General features: G+C 37.6%; 1 protein-coding gene across 1 annotated transcript in view; it reads left to right on the top strand.

Annotated features, from left to right (window-relative positions):
* Window positions 1-13,990, top strand: part of btbd11b (BTB (POZ) domain containing 11b) — a 66,983-nt gene that overhangs the window by 43,681 nt on the left and 9,312 nt on the right. The window contains 9 exon segments of the mRNA XM_042334838.1: window positions 2,720-2,860; window positions 6,625-6,829; window positions 8,609-8,761; window positions 9,495-9,660; window positions 10,270-10,359; window positions 10,999-11,100; window positions 11,610-11,703; window positions 12,167-12,302; window positions 13,399-13,619. Coding sequence (XP_042190772.1) covers window positions 2,720-2,860; window positions 6,625-6,829; window positions 8,609-8,761; window positions 9,495-9,660; window positions 10,270-10,359; window positions 10,999-11,100; window positions 11,610-11,703; window positions 12,167-12,302; window positions 13,399-13,619 — 1,308 coding nt within the window.

Genomic DNA, 13,990 nt, shown 5'->3' with positions numbered 1-13,990 from the left:
TAATGGCATCATAGTCCAATACCTGAATACTGTCATTTTTCAATCTAAACTTCAACCCAGGCACCAATGTTAAAAGGGGATATGTTTTCTTAAAACATTGCTTGATAACCCTGCCTCCTTTGTTTATAAACACATAGTGTGGTTTGACAAACCTTGTTGAGACAGATTATCGTGTCATTTACGATCAACGTCATTTTGAAAGTGATTCACATAAATCCTGCTTGTGTGCTTTTTGAGATACAACCAGGTGTTTTCCATGAAGATAGTGGGTGAGGCAGAATTTGTGCTAATAGAAAATACTCACTCATTTCCTGTGTCAGTGTGCAGTGGCTTTGCTTATTCTGGAGATCCTAGTGATTTAAACTGATGATTAAAGTGATGAGTATGTGCAGACTTGTGCAATTTATCTGATCTGCATGCAGTGTGATTCCTGCCCAGATATTCTCAATGTCATGAGAGAGAACTGGTATTAGGTCATTAACCAGTTTGCAAATATTGATTTTACATCAACCTGAGCCTATGCATGTGGAGTCCTGTAGCTCAATGGTTAGAGCACTCGCTTTGCAAGTGAGAGACCTGAGTTCAATTCCAGGCAGAGGGCGAAACCTTGGGCAAGTTTCCTTACTCCACACAGAGCCTAATAATAATCCCTCCAAAACCAAAAACAATAATAAATTGGTCATTTTCAATCCACGACTGTTTGTGGGACATTGCTGTGCGCAATTGGCTGCTGCGTTTGCCCACAAATATACAGTCAATTCACTTTACAGTGTGTTCTGTGAAGCGCTTTGGGACGTCCTCCCGACGTGAAAAGCACTATATCAAATGCAAGGATTATTATTAAAGGCTTTCTGGTGAGACACCACGTTGAAATGAGTAAGCGAGTTCTAACATGGGAAGGAAGCAACAATTCAATGTACAGTTTTCCTAGTAATGTAATGCTGACGTGAAACCAATTGCAACACACAGCTAGAGGAAGACGTTAATACATTTGAGAAAAGGTGTGCATCACCAGTATGAAAAGGGAGCAGTCATATGGACCATAATTCTTATCGATAATGTATTGCATCCTGGTGCCAATTAGAAATCAGTGCTAACACTGCAAAGATATAGCCACCATTATACAGGAGAAAGCTCCTACACTGTACCGGACTTGAGGGATAAGATGTCAGCACTTTTAGTATTTTGCCCTTTCAGTGTGCGCAGAATATAAGGGATTGCTCATTGAACCAGACTATGTAGGACATCTGTTTGCTTTATCTAAATTTCAAGTCATGGTAAATCAATTCAGTTCAGGCCCAGGTCTCACCGATGCAGATGAGCAATAGCATTATTTTGAAATAAAACTCAAAAGCAGCTTTCATAATAGATTGCAGGCTCCTCCCATTTGAAACTGCTTCATATTATAAATTCATGTGTTTCAGGAACACCTTAAATCTTATCTTTTTTATCACGATTTGTTTAAAGTGATAGCTTTATTGTATTTTTTTCTCTTAACTTTATCTTTCCAGCACAATGAGAATCAGTATGTTTTTTTTAGTGCATATACACTGGTAGAACAAACAGCAGGGTTCCATTTATCTGACTGATGTAATGCCAAAAATTGTCTAAAAGCAATAACTGGATAAGTCACAGCAGGACAGAAGAACTTCAGCTTTATGAGATTCTGGCAATTAAAGTCAAATTGCGGTTTGACTTGGTTTATTGTCTAGTGAAGTTTCTGTGGCTCTTTAAAGAGGCAAGCCTGAATTTTGTTCTGTGGGGTGTGTCAATGTCAAAACAACTGTAGCTCAAAGTATTGCTTCACCTATGGTCTTTGGCAGCACAACCTGGAACTATGACCTTGTGAATAAATATCCGTCTTTGAATTTAAATTGATCCCCACCGTGTTTTGTATTAGAAAAGCAGAGATCCAGAGATGTGCCAGACGTAAATGGATTAATGGGATGAATCACAGATGGTGTGGGTATTTTTTTCCCCAGATTGAAAGCGAAAAAAAACATTTTGAATAGCGGACTCACTTGTGTAAAATGTTATTTCAAAAGAAAATTCTAACGGAATATGTTTACTTGATGAACTGTTGATACTTTACAGAGGAATGGATTATCAAACAATGATTCAAATAAATATATTATTGTTATTATTAATAAACACAATGCTCTTGGCAATACCTGGGTCCAATATTGCATAAAATTCCACCCGTAATATAGTGTAAAAGTCCTGGGTTACGATATATAGCCAAGATACCCAATACTATGATTTGGGTCATGAAAAACACTGATGCTCTTTATGCTATAATTTGTTGTGGGGTAAGTAGAATTACATTTTGCTTGTACTATATTTTGGGCCAGTTTCCCTATGATTGCCTTTTGCCCAAAGCAAGTGCAAGACATGTGAGATCTGACTCCAAATTTCACCATTGAATAATAATAATAATATCCCTTGCATTTCATATAGCGCCTTATCACATCGTTGTCTCAAAGCGCTTCACAGAATATACTGTAAAGTGAATTGACTGTGTGTTTGTATATTAATAAGGTAGAGTATTTGCAGGAAATAGATTGTGGTCTACAGTAAAACCACTCAACCTTTTATTCACAGCATACTTTTAGAATTAAATATGATAATGAAAGTTATCATAAAACAATACTTGTAATGCAATATTGTAGCCGCAAATGAACACAAATTTCAATCTTTTTCAATCTCGTTTCTACTGTAGGAATTTTGAGTCTGCCCGAGAGTCTGAACCTGCACAGGGAGCACCAGAAGTCGGGAGGTGTACAGATGTACAGTCAGTCTGAGCTCCGCACCATCGAGCAGTCGTTGTTGGTTACACGTGTGGGAAGTATCGCTGAGCTCAGTAAGTAAAACAACTACAAGTAAACCGACCAAGGCATTTTGTCTAACTGCACCATTGTATTTGTGGAATGTTTCTAAGAGTTATGAATGATCCAAGGCCAAAGGGATGCTTCTTAATGTGACATAAACTTCAGAAAATGAGCCTTGATACCGTTAGATAGTTTCATATAATGTTGTTATCTTTTTGAGAGGTTTTAAAAGTTGTACCAAACATTTATTTGTGGTTGTGATGTACAGTGTGTGTTTATTTCACTGGTGAGGTCCGATACTCTATTCCCAAAACACCGGTGAGCATTGACCTATTTAACATGTAACAATTTGCTTTACTGTATTTTTCTCATTTAAAAGTAATATTTATCAAAAAATGTATTGACATTGGCAGATTAGCTACAAATACCTCAGTATCAGAAGTAGAATACATATTCCTGTTACCGAATAAATGGGGGAGTGCAGTGGGAGTAAATGCCACCTTGAAATGAGATGTCCTTTATTGACTAGTCTGTAAACCAGGAAGTTATCTCACCTTTTTTACTCGGCCTGAATATATCATTCGCTCTCACTTCGAAAATTGCTTCTGACATGATAACAATGCCTGGAGGACAATTTGCAAGTCTTTTTTCAGCTGTTATTCTGTTTCCATTTTTGATGTGGCTAAATATTGCAGGCACAAAAATAATATACTGCAGAAAAAGTAACAGCTGGAAAAGACTGTATTCAGTCAGTGATTTGGCTATGCTGCAGTTTTTATATTGCCAGGAGAAGCTTTAATTATGGGGTCAACAATCGATGGCATACAGCACATCCAAACCAATTGAGTACATTTTGGCAGATTCCAACATCATAAACCTAGTAACATTTCCCTTCTGTCAAAATATAGAGCAGGATCAGCAAAGAAATTGATGTAACGGTGAATCATCCATCCTTGTCGCCAAATGTTAATGCATTGAATGTTACCAGAAAATATATTTATCATATCTGTCACGTACAGGATCAGTGGACTGAATGAAAATTCTCTTCCGTAGTCCAACTTCTCCAACATCTAAGAGATGTATGCAGACTGATAGTTCTCCAGAATAGAAATCAGGAAGTGTTTCTTCAGTCAATGTAATCAATAACTGGGAAAGGTTGCCAGGAAAAGTGATTGTGGCCAGAACACTGAATCCATTTAAAAAGCAGCTTGATGCTGTTATGGGGGAATGGCATGGGGAGGGGGGGGTGTTCTGGAAGGATGAAATCAGATGAGCTGAAGGGCCTTCTTCATCCAAACCAATATTGTAAAGATTGTGATAATCTTGTGATGATGGTAGCAGCACTGCATGAATTAATGATTCTTAAGCCAGAAGTTTAATAGGGGGCTCAAACAGCACTTCAGTATCAATCCAACAAATATACAGGTGACACCAGCAGTAAAGCCTTATTAAAGAACATTAAATAATACAGCACACACTGTAGCCTGGATCTGACAAGCATCCTGAAGAATATGGGAGTAACTGCAGAGATGGGAATACTGGCAAATGATGTCTTTTTTCTGGAATGTGGTGTGGGCAGTTTGTGGCCTGACCAGGAACCATGGAATCAAATTCTAAAGCAAGTTTCAAACAGTCTTACATTCGAGATCTGCTTCTCTCGAACTCTGGAACTATGAACTGAACACCATGTACTACCACTGTGTTGCTAGATAAAAAGAATTGCCCAATTGTTTCCCTGAGAGCCTGTAAATATAGAAGCTCCTAGGACCCCTACCAACCCCATAACTTTCTGTCTCAAAGGCAAGAGTGCTACCAATTGAGTCAGACTGATACCTGAATTGTTATAGTTAGTTCAGATCAATGTGGAAACGAATGAGAAACCTTCGACAATTGTTAGTCATGTAGGTGAGGGATGCATGTTCATGTCCAGTACTTTTTGCCAATTTTTTTTGGCACATTCATCGATCTTTGGCAACGAGAAGGGTGTTATCCTGCACAGTAGTAAATATTCTCACTTTTAGTGCTCTATGGTTATTCTCCAATCACTTGGAACTGACCATAAACACAGCGAACACAACTTACTAACCTGCTTCTCTCCCAAGTTTTGTAAGGCAGTTCCTCATACCATCTCCATTTAAATATTAGCTGGGTATACTATTCCCAAGCTTCTCTTGCTTCTTTTAATACATTTCAACAACCTTTTATGTTTTCCACAGCATAATGTTTATTAAATCATTGAATATCTCCTGACAAATACATCCAAATGAGCAAAATCATAAACAGGAGCCAATGGAGTACACAGTAATTTTAGTTATGTGATCAAAAGTCTTTTTGCTCTTTTGTCAAATGTAATAACTTCTAGAATATAATTTGTTAATAGCAAGCTCTTGTACAAATAACAAGACTGTTTATATTCATGTGACTGAAGCAGATGGTATCTGGAATGCAGTTGATCTTTGCTAGTTGAATCCCTTTGAAAATTAAGGCAATTGTTGAAATTACTAATATTTAAATTACATCAGCCCACTGTCCCCAATAATGGAAGCAGATGTAAAATGAAGTTTTATAAACTGAACCCTTTTGTGACTGCAGGAATTCAGGTCTTATTTAGAGATTTATATGGATAGAGAACATGTTTTATTCACTTCATTTGTAGGACCATGAATAAGTACATCATCAAAATTACATTTGTATAGAACCTTTCACGTCGAGAGGACGTCCCAACCTCTGTTCAAATCCTACAGGGAGACCAGCATGACACAGAGGGAAGACAAAAATACCCCTGCACTTCACCATAGGACCAGTGGAACAGTGATCCAGTGACTTAGCACAAGACATGAGTATCTGAACATCCCCACTTAACTTCCCCTTGCTACAGCTATCTCCAACCAAAACGCCGTGATGCCCAAGAGTAACACTAATGCAGTATTTACAACTGTGCCAATAAACTCCTTGTATAAAAGTGTCCTCCAGTAAATGGCATTTAAGAATTCTAACTCATTACAGTCTGATTTATAAAATAAAAGAAAAAGGTATGCTGTACATCTCATACTGGTCATACATTCTTTACACAAAGCATTCTGAAAATGTGGATTTGACGGTTTGCATTCAGATCAGACAGCTCAACCGAAAATTATACTTTTGCAGTGGTTCGCCACAAAAAGTGCAATAAATACTGGCCATGAATAGTAAACAGTATACAAATGCTCTGAGATGCTGCTCCGTGTGAAGGACGCTGTATAAATTCAATTTGTTGTTGTATTTTGTTGAAAGAAGATTGCTTTCTTCAGCTCTTTTTTAGTGTTTTACCACGCCTTTGCAGTGCAATCAATTTAGTTCTGTAGAACAAGGTCTGGGGCTTTTAAAAGTCTCAATGCACAATTTTCAACTTCTAAAAAATGGGCAAAACTGAATTCTGAATTACCTGTAGAAAGCATGTTTTGACATGTTTGGCGATTCCTTCCCAGTCCATAGCAAGGATTTTTTTTAGTACCTTTCAGTTGCAGAAATGATACATAGCACAGAATGCAAACCCAACTCATGATCTCCAACCCAGTCCAGCAAGTCCCTACTTGTTGAGGCCAGTGGTTAAGTTCAAATATCACTGTGGAAAAATCAAGTGATTTACTCATTCCATCATATAATAATAATCCTTGAATTTTATATAGTGCCTTATCACGTCTTCAAGACATCTCAAAGCATTGCACAGAATATACTGTAAAGTGAATGTTTTATGTAACCTTATCCAATACAGAGTGTGAAATTGAACTAAAGTACTTTTCATTTCTTTGCACAGGTGATCTGGTCTCTCGTGCAATGCATCACCTCCAGCCACTGCAGTCTAAACACTGTGGGAATGGTACCCCTGTACGTTACAAGCAAGGACCTCTGTACTGGGAGCCTGAGGCACTGTACACATTGTGCTATTTCATGCACTGTCCACAAATGGAGTGGGAAAATCCCAACGTGGAGCCATCTCGAGTCAACCTTACCATTGAGAGGTATCAATTTCAAAGAAAGCTTTTTTTATAAATTTAGTAGACAAGTAGCCGAAATGAATTAAAAATTTCACTAATTGAATCATTTTCATCATTTTAGTTTAGTCGACTGAACATGTTTGACAGACTAAATAGCCTCCTTCTGTTTCTAGATTGCTTAATGCAGTGTTAAAACTCATCTATGTTAAGATGCCCAAGTTGTTCACGGTGAACTAATGATTATCAATCGTTTGCTATCAAAAGATTTGGTCCGAAATCCAAAACGTTCTGCTGTCTTGATCTGCTGTCAAAGACCAGGTTTAATGACCAACAGTACATTTGGCCCAACTACTCTGTGCCAGTATTTATACTCCATATGACCCCCCATCCCTCCTATTCTCCTACTCTCTATTCCATTCTCCTTCATGTATCCATCACATTTCCTATTAAATACATCAATGCTAGGTCCCATCTTAATAGTCTTAACTCCAGCGAGAACTCTCCAACATGTCCAACCTTTCATGACAGCCGTTTCCAGTCATCTCTTGTAACATGCTTATAAATCTAGAATTGAATTCTCATCTGCAGAAGCAGTGTTAGGTGCAGCTAAAGTGAACATTCAAAGGATGTTTCGTACTCAAATCAGATTTCACAGAAAGGATTCAAGCTGTCTGAAGTGGCAGAAAGAATTCAAGCTGTCTGAAGTGGCAAGCCTGTTGCTAAACTTATTTTTAATTGCTGCAATAAATAATGTATTAGAGTTAGATGTCAGCAGCACCTTGACACAAGGTGTGAATACATTCAGGGACAGAGCCTCAATTCTGCATCTTTTTTTTCTTTATGAGTCCTTGGTTCCAGTTTAAAATTTGTGACGTGGAGTTGATGTAGAATCTAAATCTAACTGGGAGCTGGAGATCTGATCAAATATTGATATTGTCATGTGAAGACAAATAATAATATTCCTTGCGTTTGATATACTTTTTTATCACGTCTTCGAGACTTCTCAAAGCACTGACCCTTGATGGCTCAGCAGCTCAGGCATTGGAAGTATCCTCTCCTAACTATTGTCTCCTATCTGTCTTGTGAATAGATCTGGCGCTGCTTTGAAAACAGTTTCACTAGTTCTCTGCTTGGGGTGCCAATTGGTTTGATATCTGAGAATGCAACAAAAGTTATTTGTCAGAACTGGTCAGGCCTATTGCTTGTCCAATTCTGTACTACTTCAACCAGCAATTGCTGGAAGCTTATTCAGCTTTCTCGCATTGTAATGGTCAGTAATTATTCCAGTCTAATTCTATTAATATATATTTTTAAAAATAATAATTGTAATTCTCTTTAGTGGTTTGGTATTGAAAGAGATTTTAATGAGTAACCGCTCACATTGGTTACCATTGTGTAAAGAATCGTAATCTCTTTTTAAAGTAAGGAGAAATAAGTAATAAGAAATACCTCTGTTTAGTAAAAATAATGCAACACCTAAATGTGAAAAAATTCAAATAAAATCACATTTACCTAGGGAGACGGTGGAAGCAGAAAATGTTGATTCTTTCAAGAACAAATTAGATAGATTTCTGTTAGGCAATAATCTCTCAGGATACAGTATATAGTTTGGGCATGACAGGTCCATGCAACTGCCAGGATGGTGGAAGACAAACCGGATGGATGTTGGTCTTCTTTCGCCTCACAAATTCTTATGTTCCTATCGCTTAGCGGGATAATTTAGCACCAAGTTAATTGGTTCTATTCTCTCAGATACAAAAAGCTGGATATGTGTTTGATCTGATGATTTGATGTCATCTACAGGCCTTTCCTGGTATTGCCACCATTAATGGAATGGATAAGAGTGGCTGTGGCACATGCTGAACATCGCAGAAGTTTCTCTGTGGACAGTGATGATGTCCGACAAGCTTCACGCCTCCTGGTCCCTGGAGTCGACTGTGAACCGCGGCAATTAAAGTACGGTAACAACTCTGAATGGAGCAGATAACTTCCTACTGTTGACATCTGAATTTCCTTCACAAGATGCAGGGTTTCATTTTCATCTGCATAGTTAAGAATTGCACTTTGTAGTTTACAAACATTTTCAAAAATATTATGTGTAGCACATAAGACTAATTACATACTGAGTTGCACTTGTATCTAATTCAGGAAAAATCACTGTTTGTAATTTATCAATAATAATTGTTACACAACATTAAAGAAACCATAATATTTCTAAATTTTTCGGGCTGCGGTGTGGGATTGTAGAACTTTGAGTGCCTACTCTCGGCTGACACTCCAGTGCAATACTGGGGGAACACTGCACTGTCAGAAATGCCATATTTTGGACGAGACATTAAACCGAGGTCCCATCTACCTGTTCAGGTGGATGTTAAAGATCTCATGGTTCTGTTTAAAAAAGAGAACAGAATTTCTCATGATATCCTGGCCAGAAATCCTCTAGGCAAATTGGTCCCACACTTCATTGTTGTTTGTTCGACATTGCTGTGTGCAATATTTGCTTACAAATACAGTAACTACAGTTGACAGCAATTCCCTATGAAGTGCTTGAGATATTTCAAAATGATAGGGGCTAGATCACGATTTGTTTGTTTGCCCGTTTTAATCAGAATTAACTACCACATGAATGTTGGATGATAAATAGCTTTGCATTGGCAGAACCAGATAACAAACAGCACTTTTCTTGCAGAGCTGATGACTGTTTCTGTGCCTCCTTGAAACTGGATGCAGCAACCACAGAAGCAAAGTTTATCCAAGGTCTCGGATTCCGCATGCTGAACTGTGGCAGGACAGACCTGGTTAAACAAGCCATTGCATTGCTTGGACCTGATGGCATTAACACACTGAGCGAACAGGTACAGTAATTAGCCTTGAAAGTTTAGCACAAAACAGTATAATTTTATTCATGTAAAAAAGATTCAGAGCTACCTTTTCAAATAATCTACACTTCTGGTATGTAAATACGATACCATATCAAAAGAAAAGATTATTTGTTAAAGTATTATTAAAGACTGAATGTGTATCGACACTTTTCACGGGTGTCAGCTTTAATTAATGTCCTGTTATAACACTGAACGGTTCTACTAGTTCTACATTTTGGAATGGTTAGGAACTATTCCACATTCTACTTGTAGTGCTAAAGAACTATTTAAATATCATATTTAATTGTAATATAAAACCACTTGTTGATAAAATGCTAGACACCGCTGGTTATATATTCTTTATATTTCCAACTTGTGGAAATTTTGAAACCGTAGCCGTAAAGAGTCACTGGTTAAATTACTACATAATTCAGCTAACATACCAAATGCAAGGATTATTATTATAACAACTCAATAGAATATGAAGGACACTATTTACTGTACAGTTGCCATTAACATCTCGCTGACTGTTGGCTAATTTTGTGTTAATCATCATGTAAAGGATATTTCAACACTGAGATTTGATCTGAATGCTCTGTGCAGGGGTTGACACCGTTGATGTATGCGTGTGCTCGAGGGGATGAAGCCATGGTGCAGATGTTGCTGGATGCTGGAGCAGATCTGAATTGGGAGGTAACAGTTTAGATTTAAAGAAGCAATACATAAAGCATGTTAGCACCTGCTATCAACACAGCGCTCGGTGTTTCACAGCTATACTTGTTTTTTCAATTTTATAATTGACAAACAATGAAAAGGATCGGTTATTAATTACAAAATAAATCTTTACATTTGTAGTTAAATATTTAATCAATGGTTAATTAATTCATAATTCTATCTGTACAATGCAATTATTTCCACACGGTTTGTATATGGAACATAACAGCTACCCCAGTGTCTTTAAATACCACAAGTGCATGCCAATGTGAAAACTTGCTTGACACTTGTGATTCATTCAAATCTGACCTTTTAGAGGTTAACACAGTACCTGTTAAATAAAATGCTGTGGCAAAATAGGCCAGTTCTATTGCCTTCACAGTTTGCACTTCACACAAAACCAGAATAGAATTACATGACCTATATTTAGCCAGAGAACTTTAGTTTCGTTTGCAACAGTTTCTGTTTGCTTCAAAAACTGCTAGATGTTTCCAAAGTATCAGGAAGTGATGTACAACAGAACTCATCTAGAATCAAAACCTTTGGTTTTTGGTACTCTTTGCTTTTGTAGATCTATTTATTCACCGATTTTCTAACAAATTCATCAATGTTCTTCAGGTTCCCAACGCTACCCACAAATACCCGTCTATCCACCCAGAGACCCGACACTGGACAGCGCTCACGTTTGCTGTGTTACACAGCCACATGGCTGTTGTTCAGGTACTGAACATATCATGTTCAATTATAAAACTACTCAAATCAAATATCACCTGGAACAGGAATATTCTGCACACAGGATCTTTTATGAAAAAAATTGCTTTCGCTAAAAGAAAAATAATCAGTAACCAAACAGCAAGTATCTACTGGTTCAGTTACTGCTCAATGGTATATAAATGTTCACGGTATATGATATGCAAATGTTCTTGTCTGACTGAAGCTTCATAGAAGGAAACAAATATGCGTTGAAGGTGAAGGGATAAAGCAAAAGGATCAGTGTGCTGCATGAGGGAATTATTCTTTAAATGGTGAAAATAGCTTGCAGTTATTTTGATGTCATATTTATGCAGTATTCAAATATTCTGTATTCCCATTAACTCAACTCTTTGGCAATGTGTTGTCTATTGTGAAGTTCAAACATTATTCTGCTCTTTGACTCAACACATGTTTTAGATGATTAGACTGATATTTTTAAATAGCTAAGTGAGAATGTTCTCAATTGTTGTTTTCAGCTGCTACTGGATGCTGGAGCAAACGTAGAAGGTTCACTCTCACAAGGAGGTGAAAATTATTCTGAAACAACCCTACAACTAGCCTCTGCAGCTGGTGAGTTCTGCTAAATTATAAACTATTACATTCAAATGTCTATAATGTGCCCTGATATGGTTTGCAGGTTTGTTAACAAATCCGTATTAAAATATTAAAATAATCCGTTAGTTAAAGATATGTTGTTTATAGCCAAGTGCCAAAAAGGTTTTCGGCTACAAATGCAGTCACTATACTATACAGAAAACTGTGCATAGCTTCGAGATGTTTCAGTGTGATAAGCCACCAACTCAAATACAAAGATTATTTATTATTGAGACATTGCTATGAGATAATAGAATAACACCCGAATCACAGTCAATTGAAGTGTTCAAAACGGTATCAAAAAGAAGTGTAGATTCCAGACTGAACAGAATATAAAAGGGTATGATTTGAAAGAAGCTTCTGAGGGCAATGATGAAGTACTATTTAATGAGCTATACTGTAATGGACTTTTGAACTACATATGCTTGATGTATTTCAGGTAATTTTGAGCTTGTTACTTTGCTGCTGGAAAGAGGCGCTGTCCCAATGATTGGAACGATGCACAAGAATGGGTTCTCAACTACTCCACATGGTGACATGAATTCTTTTAGCCAGGCTGCAGCACATGGACACAGGTAAATAAATCGAGTCTTGAACTAGAATTCTGCCCCATTACTGGTATATTACTGATAACCAACCATATCATCTCAATATCAATGGGATCTACATTTATGAGATTCAAGAATAGATTTATGACTAGCACATATTCTGGGTACCCAAATGTGTCTGCCTCCATCCCTCCAGAACCCACTTGGACACCAGTTGTTTGCCAAGTGCTACAGTCCAGCTTCCAAACAACCAGGCGTGAGATTGGTATATGAGAAGAGTTCTGGGGGAAGTGGATTTCAGACATATTTGGGCACATGCAGGATATCACTGGTTAATCATCCTTTTGTGCATCTTGCAATGATGCAAAGCAGCGTTCCTGATTGCCTACATCAGTGAATGGTCTCAGTTCTGGCATTTGTGGGGAAGTGCAAAGCAAAAGGTAGCCCATTGGAAGGGCAAATGATTGGCAAAATTACTTCAGATCTCACTTACCTCCCAGTACCTAATTAAAGAGCAACTTAAGTCTGGGATCAGCTGGCTTCTTGAGGTGAACTTGCTGCAAAGCACAGGAATCCACAAAGCACAAAAAGGAAAAAAATAAAATGCTGGAGGAAAGCTTTGTAAAAATGTATATTTTAGAATTTCAGATGCAAAGTTGGAACCATTTATTTATTTCCTATGATTGATAAATTGGAAGTAAAGTATTAGCATTCAACTCATGTTATCAACGTGTGTACTTTAACAACAAACCATTAAAATTAGTAATAAATTGACATTGGGAAACAGTAAATAATGTTGCCAAGAAATTCAAACAGTGTTAACCTGACTTACCCTAGTCAGATCATCTAGCATTTAGTTGAGTGTTCTCAGTTGGCTCATTTCTGGCCTTGGAAGATGATTACAAGCTGCTGTTAGTTTTGGAACAAAGTTTTGTCAAGAAAATCATAGAAAATCTGAGGTGGAGCTAGGGAACTTGTGAAGGGAATGAACTCCCAAATTGAGATCTGGATTTATTTGATAGTGGCCCCATCTAATAACCAACTAACTGTAGAGCATAGTCAGAGCATGTTTCACTTCTTGTCTGTTGAAATTTTTACACGATTGTCTTCCTGCTTCTTATAGGAATGTGTTTCGAAAGTTGTTGGCACAGCCTGAGAAAGAAAAGGGTGACATTCTGTCCTTAGAGGAGATGTTGGCTGAGGGCACAGATCCAATGGATAATCCACAGTGTCATTCAAGTTCAAAGCATAACAGCAAGGCCAAGCTGAAGGCGTTAAGTGAAGCCATGTACCACAGCTCAGAGCACGGATATGTGGATATTACCATTGACAACAGGGGTCTTGGTTAGTTTCTCTCTTTCTCAATATTTTAGTGCATTGAGAATTAAATATGCCGATTAGGTTGTATACGTTAAGTTTCCTTACAATAATTTTGCTGAAACAATAGTAGGAAGAAACATTTTTTTTCTAATGCTTTGATCCTGATTTTTCAAAGAACAAACGCTTTATGCTTCTTTGGAGATTTCAATCCGTTTTTACTATTCTTCTGTTTTATCTTCATATGTAACAGTAAATCTCCATTTGTAATGAGCCTTTGTCACCTCAAGGCTGGACTACGGGAACTCTCTCCTCGCCGGCCTTCCCGCCACCTCCCTCCACAAGCTGCAGGTCATTCAGAACTCTGCAGCTCGTGTACTGTCCCGCACCAGGCTTCG

The sequence above is a fragment of the Callorhinchus milii genome, unplaced genomic scaffold (genome assembly GCF_018977255.1).
Source record: "Callorhinchus milii isolate IMCB2004 unplaced genomic scaffold, IMCB_Cmil_1.0 Scaffold5, whole genome shotgun sequence".
Classification (NCBI taxonomy): Eukaryota; Metazoa; Chordata; class Chondrichthyes; order Chimaeriformes; family Callorhinchidae; genus Callorhinchus; species Callorhinchus milii.
This window is presented reverse-complemented; position numbering and strand designations above follow the sequence as displayed.